This window comes from Triticum aestivum, chromosome 3D, assembly GCF_018294505.1.
Source record: "Triticum aestivum cultivar Chinese Spring chromosome 3D, IWGSC CS RefSeq v2.1, whole genome shotgun sequence".
NCBI classification, from domain to species: Eukaryota; Viridiplantae; Streptophyta; class Magnoliopsida; order Poales; family Poaceae; genus Triticum; species Triticum aestivum.
Genome location: NC_057802.1, coordinates 401,896,854 through 401,909,849, shown reverse-complemented (window position 1 = coordinate 401,909,849; position 12,996 = coordinate 401,896,854). Strand labels below are relative to the sequence as shown.

General features: G+C 46.8%; 1 protein-coding gene across 2 annotated transcripts; it reads right to left on the bottom strand.

The window, feature by feature from the left end:
* Positions 1–211: 211 nt before the first annotated feature.
* LOC123079180 (protein TIC 22-like, chloroplastic) lies at positions 212–12,630 on the bottom strand. 2 transcript variants are annotated; one of them, XM_044501884.1, is made up of 8 exons: positions 12,086–12,628; positions 11,279–11,353; positions 9,875–9,934; positions 1,521–1,580; positions 1,366–1,446; positions 1,254–1,289; positions 710–832; positions 212–611 (listed from the first exon to the last, which is right to left on the bottom strand). In XM_044501884.1, the coding sequence occupies exons 1-7, from the start codon at positions 12,539–12,541 to the stop codon at positions 740–742; spliced, it is 861 nt and encodes a 286-aa protein (XP_044357819.1). In that variant the 5' UTR covers positions 12,542–12,628; the 3' UTR covers positions 212–611; positions 710–739. The 2 variants fall into 2 exon arrangements, with proteins under 2 accessions (XP_044357819.1, XP_044357820.1); XM_044501885.1 differs by lacking the exon at positions 212–611 and having other exon boundaries at positions 639–832; positions 12,086–12,630.
* Positions 12,631–12,996: the final 366 nt, after the last annotated feature.

Sequence of the window (12,996 nt, the reverse complement as noted above, 5' to 3'; positions counted from 1 at the left end):
GACGGAGGGAGTAGATTATTGTATATAACATACTACATAGTTTTTAATTCGAGAATGGAATGGATCTTTCATTCTACTCTCTCCGTCCAGAAATACTTGTCAGAAAAATGGATGTATCTAGACGTATTTTAGTTCTATATACATCTACTTTTATCTATTTCTGTGACAAGTAATTCCGGACGGAGGGAGTATCATCTACCAGCGTTTCAAATGAGGAAACCTGAATTCATGATTATTTATTCAGATAGAAGTTTGTATATCATAATTACTGTTCATTATACTCCCTCCTATCCATATTAATTATCAATTGTTGCTGATTTAGTACAACATGGATCGGAGGGAGTATTAAATTGACTGCACAAAGGAGTCTTGTGCAACTGGCCTAGCTAGATCCATTCACATCATTCACGGTGAACACCTGGGAAACATTGCCTCTGCAAAGTTGCTGACGCCAAACTCGTGAGCGACGCACAGTACATACAGAATTTCGATATTATGCATAGAAGAAACAAGGGATGACGATCGATTTACTTTCTGGTCTACTTTCGATGAGGTTTGTTCACCTTCTGGTCTACTTTGCGGAACGTATTGCTAACGCAGGGAATGGCAACCTTGAAAATGAGTCACACATCAGGTCATGGTGTCAAGGGCATGAACATATATACTATCAATCTACCATATCCATGTTTAACTATTTTCAAGACAATACCAGCTGACCACCCTCAATGTACAGAAATATCTACTTGTTGAGGTGTGATGGCTCTGAGCCAATAGCTATGTCGAAACCTGGAGGAACAAAAACGGCATCATCCCATTTTGAGGAGGAGCTATCCTGCAAGCATATACCATTGATTTTGGTAAGGTTATAATATGACATCTAAGGGAAGCAGGGAACCGAATGAATCAAGGTTTCATAAGTGGAGCATTAAACAGCTTCCATATGCAAGATTCTGGAGGAAAAAGGGCCCAGAAATGATACGAGATAAGGAAATATTCCAATGATGTCACAAAACTAGTCTAGCAATGTGATCACATATAATTACGAAATTTTCATGTTAATTTCGTGCCTAAACTATGGTCAATTGCATTCATGCACCACAATAGGTGATTGCAGTGCATATGATATGTTGTTTTCTAGTCTAAGACTACGCTCCAAACCTCTCTAGCTACAGTATTTGTCATGCCCCTTCCATCTAAACAAGGATATGGTTAACTCAACAATATGCTGAAACAATGTTACGGTATTTGTGTACCTTCATTGATGTGATGATATCCTCCAAAGAACAAACCTGAAGAAGCAAATGAGTCAACAAATGTGAAGTCAAAATTCGTCATTCATAATAAACAAACAAATAAATGTGGCACCTGTGTGTCACCAATCCTAACAGCAGGGATAGGATTTTGCTGGTCACTAGATGCTCGGTGCAGTGACTTGTCTAAGTCCTCCTAGACAAGTTTAAAAGTTTAAAGTAAGAAAATGTGATAATCAGGTGTGCGAAGGGGAATATGATAATCCTGACCTTTCTGAAGAAAACTGGACGATATCTCTTGTTATCATTCCTCAGAACAAGGCTCCTTGACTGAAAAGCAGGTCAGCAAGTAGGTCAATTGTCTTAATGATGGAATTCTTACGAGAAAGGAGTTAATATGAAGCAAGACAGTATTGAGCATTAACTAGCTTCTTTACCGAGTGATGCGACAAAATGTAGTAGTTGATCGCTCAGTTTAAATAGGACGACATAGTCAAAGATGGTGGTGACATGGTGGCACATAAATGTGCTGATGATGGTGGGGGACTGGAGTATGATGGCACAAGGGGCACAAAGGGGGTGTGCATAATGGCAGAGGCTGTTTCTTACACAAAGCTCAAGGTAGTTCTTTACACGAGGGTGGAGAAGGTGGCAAGTGCCATGGACACTGTTGACATATGATGCCTGAAGAAATCAGTTTGCAGGAATCCATATAGGGTAAGAAGACCACCTGATCCTCCCTGCCCCTGTGGAGCGGCTGCCGACCAGGCACCGTTGAGCCACTTGGATCCAGGAAACACCTCGATCAGGCCTAGGGACACCCTTACCCAACCATGTTCATCACAATACAATCTTAACCCCTAACAAAATGTAAACATAGCTTAGGTACTACATCATTTGAAAATAGTGGAGGATTGCTCGCCCGCTTCAACGCGGAGCGGGAGTTGGCTGGCGACAGTTTTAGCAGGAGTTGGCTGGCGACATGGCTGTGCAGGTGCATCCATCGCCTGATGTGCACGAGGGCTCGAGGTCGACGCGACGGCGCCGTGGGAGCTCGTCAAGTCCCATCACCCGTGCCGCCCGGCTTTGCCAGACCTTGCCTTCAAGCCGCTTTCCCCCCTGCCAGACTGGATTCGCGGCCTCTGCTTCCACTGCCTTAAGCCGAGGCACAAGGCCAAGACCTGCCGCAACAGAGTGACCTGCAGGCACTGCTTTCTCTCTGGCCACTGCGCGAGGAAATGCAGTAACAAGCCGGTGCCCCATCTCCTCCCTGGTGCTCGCCCTAAGATGCAGCCAAGCCAACCATGACCGGTCGTGCGGCCCACTGCCGCTCCTCTGCTTCCGACAGGCGCCAGTTGCCACTCCACCTCGACAAGCGCCTCCCTGCGCCATGGCTTGGAGTGGCGACCACTCTGCGAGGCCGGTGGAGGTCTTCACTGCTGTGCATGTAACGCCGGCAATAATGCAGGAGCCGGCCGTCCTCGACTCCAACGCGGTGGTCATGTGGTTCGACCGCGAGCTGCACGCCGGCAAGAAGGACGTCTCGGCCATTCTCTGCAAGGCCAACGGAGCACTGCGAATCGATGTCACCGTCACCAACCACCAACCCGAAGCTTTTTTGGTGCATTTTGTCCATCAACACCACTATGCCAAGGTGGCATCGCAACAGGAGCTTTAGCTTCGGGTCTGCCGCCTCAAGGCGCATGGGCAAAATGTCGACCTCAACCACCACGTCAAGCTTTGGGATGAGGTTGCCTCTCCATGCCTGGGACGAGCACACCATGGTGAAGGCCATCCAAGCTCAAGACCAAGGCCAAAGTGCTCGGCCTTTGGGCATGGATGACGTGCCCCAGCAGGGTCCCCAGGGTGAATTGGATCACCCTTCCGGCGAGGAACAACGGCGAGCCTATCTATGGTCGCCGCGGGCTGGAGCATTGGGTGCTTCTCCACTTAGCAATCCATGAAGACTCATCAAGCGGGAGCATCGTTTCCACCCCATACAACTGACGCTGCCATATTGTCGATGGGGAGACTCAGACCGCATGACTGTCGCGAGCGCATCTCGCAGACCGTGCAGCACTACCGCCGTGACCAGGCCGACGGCCACCGCCGCGGTGACCGCAACAATCAAGGTCGTGTCTAGTCGAGTACAAGTGGAGGCGGATGGGAGGATCACATCCATCGCAGCCTCTCCAGGGCGCCCCGCGAGGGAAGGCAGGAGCGCAGGGCGTGACGAGTGCAAGACCGTGACGGGGGACGTCGTCGCAATGGACAGGGAGTGGAGCAATGATACGTCTCCAACTATTTTTTTTCATGCTATTATATTACCAATCTTGTACGCTTTATATGTAATTTTATATCATTTTTGTGGACTAACCTATTAACCTAGTGCCCAGTGCCAGTTTTTATTTTTTTGGCTATTTTTTTTGTTTTGCAGAAAAACCATACCAAACAAAGTAAATTTTACGGTGATTTTTTTTGGACAAGAGACCCTAGAAGCTTCGGGGAGAAACAAGAGGACACACAAGGCCACCACAAGCTGAAGGGGCGCCATCAGCACTTGTGGGACCCTCAAGCCTCCGTTTGACCTAATTTCAGCGCTTAAATTCCCTAAAATCCAAAAAAACAGAGCAAGGCCCAAAACAATTTTATCGCCGCCGCAACTTCCGCGATCCCATCTTGAGACCTTTTTCGGTACTCTGCCGGAGGGGGAAACCATTGGGGAGGCAATCTTCATCAACCTTGCTGCCTCCATGATGATGTGAGAGTAGTTCCCACAGGACCTACGGATCCATAGCATAGCTAGATTTTGATCTTCAGTACAATGATCTCTTCGGAGGTCTATTCGATGTAATTCTCGCGGTGTGTTTGTTGGGATCCGATGAATTGTGGGTTTATGATCAGATTATTCACTGAAAGTAATTGAGTCTTTTCTGAGATTTATCGTGTGTGATTTTATAGCCTTGTATTTCTCTCCGATCTATCCGTCTTCTTTGGCCAAGTAGATTGATTTATCTTCAGTGGGAGAGGTGCTTGGTGGTAGGTCCAATCTTGCGATGTCCTTATTCTGTGACAGGAGGAGTCGCAAGGCACGTATTGTATTGTTGTTACTAAGGGTAAACCGACGGGATTCGAACACATTATTTGATCTTACTTTGTCTACACTATGTCAGCATGCTCAAAGCATTACTCTATTTGTTATGAACTTAATACCATACGATGCATGCTGGATAGCGGTCGAGGGGTGGAGTAATAGTAGTAGATGTAGATGGATTTCGGTCCACTTGTCTCGATGCCTATATATTGATCATGCCATGAAGAATCATCATAACTATGCGTTATTCTATCAATTGCCCAACAGTAATGTGTTTACCCACCGTTGCTATGCTTATGAGAGATGCCTCTAGTGAACCTATGGCCCCTAGGTCTATTCACTTTATATTTACTAAAACCCTAAAAATACTTGCTACAATTTATTTACTTCTATTTTCTATTTTATTTTATCTATCTACCACTATCAGATTTAATCCTTGCAATTGCTCGAGTACAAGGGGATTGACAACTCTCTTGCCTTCGTTGGGTGCAAGCATTTGCTTTGTGTGTGTGTGCAGGTACCTCTTATCTTGTTTGTGTGGCGTCTTCTACTGGTTCGATAAACCTTGGTTCTTAACTGAGAAATATACTTTTTGCTACTACACTACATCACCCTTCCTCTTCAGGGAAAACTCAACGCCTATCACAAGTAGCAAGCAGCAACCGCAGCAGGCTCCAGCTCGAGCAGTGGGGTGGGCACTTGTCTGGCAGAGCACGCACGGGTCTCGCTGCCCGTGCACGGCCGCAACCCGTCCAGGCAACCCTCCCCTGCAGCTGAAAGGCAACGGGAGCAAGACGCCCTTACCCTGCCAGTCTCACCGCCACTGTCGCTGACCTCTGTCCTCCAAGCTCACCATGTTCCAAGCGCGGGGAGGTGGCGATTGTGGCTCATGTTCGCATGCCGTCAGCCTGGCCCTCATCGACCTATGCTCACCATCTAGGTTGTTGCGGCCTCTAATCGATCTATCACCATTGCGCCCACCGAGCTTCGAGGCGTCGCCCACACCACCCCTTCTCTGCACAGCCATTCTACGACGCACGCCATCCGCACCATGCATCAACAAGAGGCTGCCTGACGTGCCGGTCGTTCCTACGGGGCACCGATGGCATCTTCGGCACAGCAAGGTGAAGTTCTAGTTTGCCGCACTTGGGCACTGTGAAGGATGGCCAGGATGTTCTGGGGCAGTGCTGGAGGCTCTCGAGGAGCGGTTCAAGGATCAGCTCCCTAAAGATGTGGTTGACGCAATGAGACCCCTATCAAGCTTGATGATGCCCTATTTAACAACATAGAAGAGGCACTGGTCAGCCGTGCTGGGCCTGATGGACTTGACCATGTCGACGGTGGGGCTCCGATGGATGCCTGAGACCCTGGATCCCTCTAATCCATGTAGTGATCTGCATTTATCAATGTATCAAAAACTTCCAAGGGCTGTATGTGCTCCTGGTGCACTGTTGGGGTCTTTTAGACTAAGGTGTAGTTCATGTGTTTGCATTCATAATTGGGCGGGTTTGGGCCATTGGTTGTAGGTCATGTTCGTGTAATGGCGCCATGTGTGTTTGTATCATGTACTGTCCAAGGGTGAAGATGTTTCCTTATGATGGAACAACCTACAAATGTGCTTAGTTGGCATGTGAGGGGTCTCAACTGCCCAGACCGTCGCACCACCATCCACGAGACTGTGGCCGCTTCAACCTGTCAAATTGTGTTTGCAAGAAACAAAGCTTGAGAATGTTGACATGTTCACGACGCTTTTCCTTGGAGGTAATAGGCTGCGGAATTTTGCTCAAAGGCCATCGATCGATACCCGTGGAAGTATACTAATGCTCTGCGACGTTACTAACGTTGTGGCCACCGCCTACAGTCTTTCGGCTTCGATCCATGTCAAGCATTCTGATGTCCGCTTCCGCCTCACCACCGTGTACGGGCCAACTACATCCTCCCTCAAAGAGGGCTTCTTCGCCGAGTTGCTTGGCCAAAAGCCCCGGACTTTGTGGCTGGCTCTGGGTGATTTCAACCAAATCTACCGTGCTAGGGACAAAAAATTGCAGAATGTCAATACAAGGCGAATAAACCGGTTTCAGGCAACTTTGCAAAGCTGCGACCTTAAGGAAATCCACCTTCAGAACAGGCGCTTCACTTGGTCAAATGAGCGATCGAACACAACTTTGTGCAAACTTGACTCTTATTTTTGCAATGCGGAGTGGGACATCTAGTTCAGCACACATATTCTTCATGCCCTATCCTCGCCGCTATCCGACCACTACCCCCTCTTACTTGCCGATGATAAAGGACCTTAGAAACCCCGCAGATTCAAGTTCGAGAATTTTTGGGCTTCCCTCCCGGGCTTCCAGGATGTCATCTCGACGGATTGGAATGAGCAGACTGTGCACGCCGATCCCTTCCATGTGTTGCACCACAAGTTGAATACAACCAGCAACCGCCTCTTTACTTGGAGTAAGGGATTGTTTTCTAGGGAAAAGCTCCACCACGCGACACTCCTTGTTATCCTGCGCTTGGACATTGCCCAAGAGTCCAAGCATCTCTCTGTTATGGAGGATGACATACGGCCCAAGCTCAAGAGAAGGATCATTGGGTTGGCGGTGTTGGAGTGTGCCCGCAAAAAGCTATGTGCTAGGCTATGCAACCTTAAGGAGGGGGATGCGAATACCAAAAAAAATCATCAGCGGGTTAACTCAAGGAGAAAGAATCACATTCATAGGCTCAAGCTGGGTTGGGTGACGGATCATGAGCAAAAGGAGCAACTTGTCCAGGAGCACTTCTCCAATGTGATGGGCAAGGGGACACCGAGATCCATGGACTTCAATTGGGAGGAGCTCAATTTGGAGCCGCATGACTTATATTGCCTTGGGGATCCCATAATCGAGGATGGGGGTGCGCGATGCCAGTAACCAAATGCCTGGAGACAAGGCTCCCGGACCGGATGGCTTTACGGCCTATTTTTTAAACGATGTTGGAGCACCATCAGAATGGACATCATGAGGGTGGTCTCCTCCTTTGCCAGCCATCGCACAACCAACCTTCACTGCTAAACACCGCAAATGTCGTGCTCCTGCTGAAAAAAGATAGGGCTGAGGAGATCTCTCATTACCGCCCTATTAGCCTCGTCCATGCCATCGGTAAGATAATTGCGAGGATCCTAGTCATCCGTCTCGCTCCCCAGATGCACAAACTTGTATCAAATGCCCAAAGTGCCTTCATCAAGATGAGAAGTATTCATGATAACTTAATGTATGTTCGCAATCTTGCGCGACGCCTCCACACGAGGAAAACGCCGTCCCTTCTCTTCAAGCTTGATATTCGGAAGGCGTTTGACTCGATCAAGTGGGACATCCTTGACCTTCTCCAGTGGCGTGGCTTCCCGCCTAACTGGATTGCCGCCCTCCTCAGCACTTCGTCCTCGTGCATTCTATTGAATGGAGTGGCCGGCAAGCCCATCCCTCACGGTCGGGGGCTCCGTCAAGGGGACCCGCTTTCCCCCTTGTTGTTTGTCATAGCCATTGACCCACTTCACAAGATTCTCGAGTTGGCAACGGGTAAAGGCTTGTTCCACAAGATTCATGGCCGATGCGTGGTTTTGGGGACCTCCCTCTATGCGGACGATGCTGTGGTATTCATGGCACCCGTTAGAAAAGAGATTGACAACCTCGCCATCATCTTGCATTTATTCGGCGATGTCACTGACATATCCACAAAGTTCCAGAAGAGCTCAGTGGTTCCTGTTCGTTGCGGGCACATCAACTTGGCAAGCATCCTCCACCCCCTACCCGTGGCTCAGGCTTCTTTCCCTTTGAAATACTTGGGGCTGCCTCTTTTGGTGTGGCAGGTGAGAAAGGTGATTTTCAATACCTGGAAGACAAGGCGGCTTCCAAGTTGACCACTTGGGATGGGCAAAACATCACTGCTATTGGTCGTTGTGCCCTGGTGAAGTCGGTGCTCTCTTCGCAACTCATCTTCTCCATCCATCGCTCATCTTGCCCCTGTCCACGTTGCACAACATCAACAAAACTGAGAGAGCCTTTCTTTGGGAGGGTACGAACAAAACCACTGGTGTTAAGTGCAAGGTGAATTGGAATGCGGTATACCAACCTAAGGACCTTTGTGGCCTTCGTGTGCTAAACACGGAGAAGTTTGCTCAGGCTCTCCGACTGCGGTGGTTGTGGTTTGTATGGAAAGACCCAACCAAGCTTTGGGTGGGCATGGGAAACCCTTGCGACGAGTTGGACTCCACCTTGTTCTATGCCTCATCAGCCATCTTTGTTGGTAATGGCGCAAGGATGCCTTTCTGGGATGCGCCATGGGTGCATGACCGCAAGCCAAAGGACATTGCACCTCTCATCTACTCCCTTCGTTCCAAAATAGATGACTCAACTTTGAACTAACTTTAGTACAAAGTTGGGTCATCTATTTTGGAACGGAGGGAGTACAAGGCATCCAAAAGAAAAAACTGGAAGGTCCGTGAAGCTCTTAACAACGATGCTTGGGTCTCCAAGATTAGCATCTCGTCATCCTTTTCGCTGAATCACCTACGTGAGTTTGTGACCCTTTGGACAACTACCTGTGGATTCCATCTTGACGACAATGCCGAGGATGAGATTGTCTAGAAACACACCGCTAGCGGGCAATATACGACCGAGTCGGCTTATAAAGCATAATTCCATGGTACTATTCAATTCCCAATGGGATACACTGTGTGGAAGGCTTGGGCACCACCCAAGGTAAAGTTCTTCGTTTGGTTGGTTATTCAAAACAAGGTATCGACGGTGGATAGATTGGAGAAGCGTGGATGGCCTAACTGTGGCCTCTGCCCTCTTTGAAAGTGGGAGCAAGAGTCTGTGGACCACCTCTTCTACAAATGCCGCTTCTCCATCCGGCTATGGGGATTGCTAAAAGACTGGTTCCAACTTGTACACATCGATACTTCCTTGTGGCACCTATCCGGCTCCATCAAAGATTGGTGGGTGGGCCTCTCTGACAATTCGATCCGCAATAGGAAAGCGATGGCCTCGCTCACCATGTTCGTCGCCTAGACCATTTGGAGCGAGAGGAATGCACGTGTGTTCCGTCAAGAAGAGTGCTCCGCTGACGGTGCTTCTCACCAATATCAAGAAGGAGGCCAAGCTCTGGATCACCGCAGGTGGTATAAAATTGGGTCAAATGATGCCGCGAGAGTAGTGTCTAACTGTTGTTTCGGGGTGTTGTGGCACTATCCGTGTTGTAGCGCAGACTAAACTCTATTCCTCTTCTTATTTAATGAATGAGGCAAATCTTTTGCCTCTTTAAACAAAACTAATGACTAAACCCAAATATTGTTGGCTGCTGTTTGGTAAAAAGAAATACTGAGATTAAATCTCAACATGCATGTGTGCACCTAAGAAGAAACAAGAATCAATACACACAATACTTTGATTTTGTCCATCCTTGGACAGTGGCTCCTTACTTTGATACTACTCAACAAATTCTACCATGTACATGAATTCAGAACTATAAAAATAGATGAGGATATTCAAACCTGGAAAACAGGAACTCCTGGAAATCCCTCATTCAAAAATTCCCCTCCATCTTGCATCAACTGCAAGATAAAAATGCTAAACTGTTAATTTATTGCAAGAGTGGTTAACTATCATCACAATAGAAACGCTCCAAAATACGAGGGTGAATCAAAATATATCAGCCCAAATCGTTAAAAAAAAGACGTGCACCAGTGCATGTAGTCTCAATTAGAGATAGAAAAATAGAACAACAAAGTGGTTCAATTCCTTTAAAAAGGAGATGTGAAATGAACACACCTTGACTTCACAATGGCTCCACAGTTCTCACTAACTGATGAAATGTTATTATTTCCTATAAGGCCTCTATCTTTTATGCTACTCCCTCCGTAAAGAAATATAAGAGCATTTAGATCACTACTTTAGTGATCTAAACGTTCTTATATTTCTTTACAGAGGGAGTACTTATTGTCACATAAGTCTGGTAGCACTTGCACAAAACAAGGAGAGAAACAATGGAGGCGTAAAGCAGCAGAGATGGAATGAACGACAGAACATGCCTTGTCAGTCATATGGTCTCACAATGTTGTCTAGAAATCTATGAAATCCGTTGTCATTTTGTTAGTTGAGAAATTAGCTATCAACCACCCAGTAAAGCACATGGAAATTAATCAAGGTCGCGCATAAGCTGCTGGATCAAGAAATCAGTACCGAACATTGAACATGTAAACATACCGTTATTTAACTTAGCCATGCTGCAGATGCTATGGATTTGATCTGTCGGATAATAACTAGAGCAGGTAAACTATTTGAAGTCCTACAAAAAATTGGTCTTGCGGTACAGATACTCAGCTGAATATAAGGACCAAGCCCCTTCCCCATTTGAACATTGCAAAACAACTAAAGTGACAGGTTTACCGGTATCCCAGGGAGTTATGCGGATATGTGCTCTCGATATCTTATAGAAAACCGATTAAGAGGGGCCAATGTGAAGTGTTAAGATGGGTTTATATGGCATCTTGGCGCACTTAAATTCTCAAAGAAATTGTTAAATTGGAGCACTGAAGCATATCTTGTGCTACAGGGAAACTGTTGCAAACAGTGAATAATTGAATGCAATGAAAAATGGAAGCACAGATGGTTGGGTTTTCTTTCCAATGAGTATATACATAAATAAAAAGTTAAAACAAGAAAACTGATGACAACTTACAAGGCCAAGTATTTATGTATAATCACAACAAGATCAGGTGACCAAAACAATACCGGTTGCAATTTTCTAAAACTCCACTAAGAATATCATCATGGGTCAACCAACATTTCGCATTATTACATAAGGGAAATATATAATATGATCCGGTAACATCAATAAGAAGATCAAATTTGCTAATAAATCACATGCACTACCATCTATTTCGAACAAATGTTACCTTAATTGCATTAGCCACCTGAGAAGGATCAGGAAGAAATCTAAATGCCACACCATCAGACTTCAGTTGGATAACCTGAAACGAAATCATATATCATATGTAAATAAGATGCTCCAAAAATAGGTACACATGGAAGACAACGCGGAATCAGGAGTACATGATTTCCAAAAGATAAATGAATACTAATGACACCTGAATGGGCTTTCTAGTAAACAAGTAGCATCTTCTAAACTAGAAACATTTATAAATCTTGCAAATCCAGGATTTCATATGAAATGCGACCTCATTTAAATACAAGTAATCAACTTGAATCGGGACCTTAACTACTACTACTCCGTCCCCTTATGTAAGACGTTTTCAAAAGCCGCTTGCAAAAACGTCTTACATTATGGGATGGAGGGAGTAATTAAAAACCTTCCAGAAAAACTAATTCATGAGTGCAGAACCCGTTCATGAGTGCCACCACAACAAGGCCCTCAAGATATACATGACTGGTGATTTCCAAGAAATATATTCCCACTTAAGGCTTGGAGAATGACATTAAACGATCAGGCAGCTTTAAGTGAACAAATGAAAGTGATGCCCTGACTAAATGACAGATGAAACCCCATTTTAGATATATCAAATTCGCACCCTGCCATGACTTCCATGAGACACGATTACTGTTCCAAATTTAATTGGCATGCTAGTCGCTGGACATACAGGATGGTTACAGCGCCAAGGCTACTTAGAGAACACGCCATTAGAGCATCGCATTCGAGGATTCCGTCGAGCAAGACCTATGGAAACCAAATGCAAGCGCCTGACCTTGTTGAGCGCAACAGGTACCACGGTGGAGCCAGCGCGCATATCGTCGTCCATTTGTGCGAGGAGCATATCGGCGTCCTCCCTCCGGAAGCAGAGCATCCCGAGCGCTGGTGGATGCCTCGCGCTTCCGCCCACACCGCCGGCCACATCCCCTCCCCCGCCCCTGTGGGTTTTCGACACGAGCATAAATTCCTGCGCGGAGTTAGCGAGGGCGTACACGGGCACCCCGGCGAGCCGGTCCTCGATCTCGGCGACTGGCAGCGCCGCCGACGAAGATGGGGAGGGGATGCGAGCCCATGGCGGCGCAATGGCCCGTGGGAGGGGGAGGGAGGATAGGAAGGAGGTGAGGTGGGTCTGGATGGGGAGGAAGGGGTTTGGATTGTTGGGCTTGCTCAGGCTAGGGTTTGGGGTCGAGGTGGAGGCGGCTTTGTTGAGCCATGGGAAATCGAAAGGCATGGCGGTGGCCGGTGGGGAGATGGAGAGGAGCGAAGAGGTGAGCACGGACAAGACGACGAGTCGACGAGCACAAGGGTTTTGGAGAGAATTATCTGGTCGTCCCACCGTCAAGATGCAGGTGGCAAGGTGAAATGTCTTCACATGTTTTTTTTTCTTTTCTTTTAAACTTCCAACCTATATTTATTACTCGCCTTTGGCACGAAAATTAGCACAAGACTAGTCACAAATTAGAGTCATGAACCATGGTTACAGAAAGTTATCTCCGCGATATCCTTTAACAAACGTGGTTGGTTGATTCACAATTAGAACGGTTAGCTTACAATGACCGTTTAAGACATAATATCGGGAGATGATTGCTACCACTTCTTAGATTTTAGGATTATTTGAAAAACTTTAGGCATCTAAGATTTTGAAAAGGGGAAAGTATATATGATCTATCATGTCATGGCACCATA

What these genes read in the sequence shown, in the direction of transcription:
- LOC123079180 (XM_044501885.1), bottom strand. Translation starts at nt 12,541, where the DNA reads ATGCCTTTCGATTTCCCATGGCTCAACAAAGCCGCCTCCACCTCGACC. An exon ending in TTAGGATTGGTGACACACAG is followed by an intron (nt 1,290 to 1,365) that starts GTGCCACATTTA and finishes TTGCTTCTTCAG; the next exon opens with GTTTGTTCTTTGGAGGATAT. An exon ending in ATATCATCACATCAATGAAG is followed by an intron (nt 833 to 1,253) that starts GTACACAAATAC and finishes ATATGCTTGCAG; the next exon opens with GATAGCTCCTCCTCAAAATG.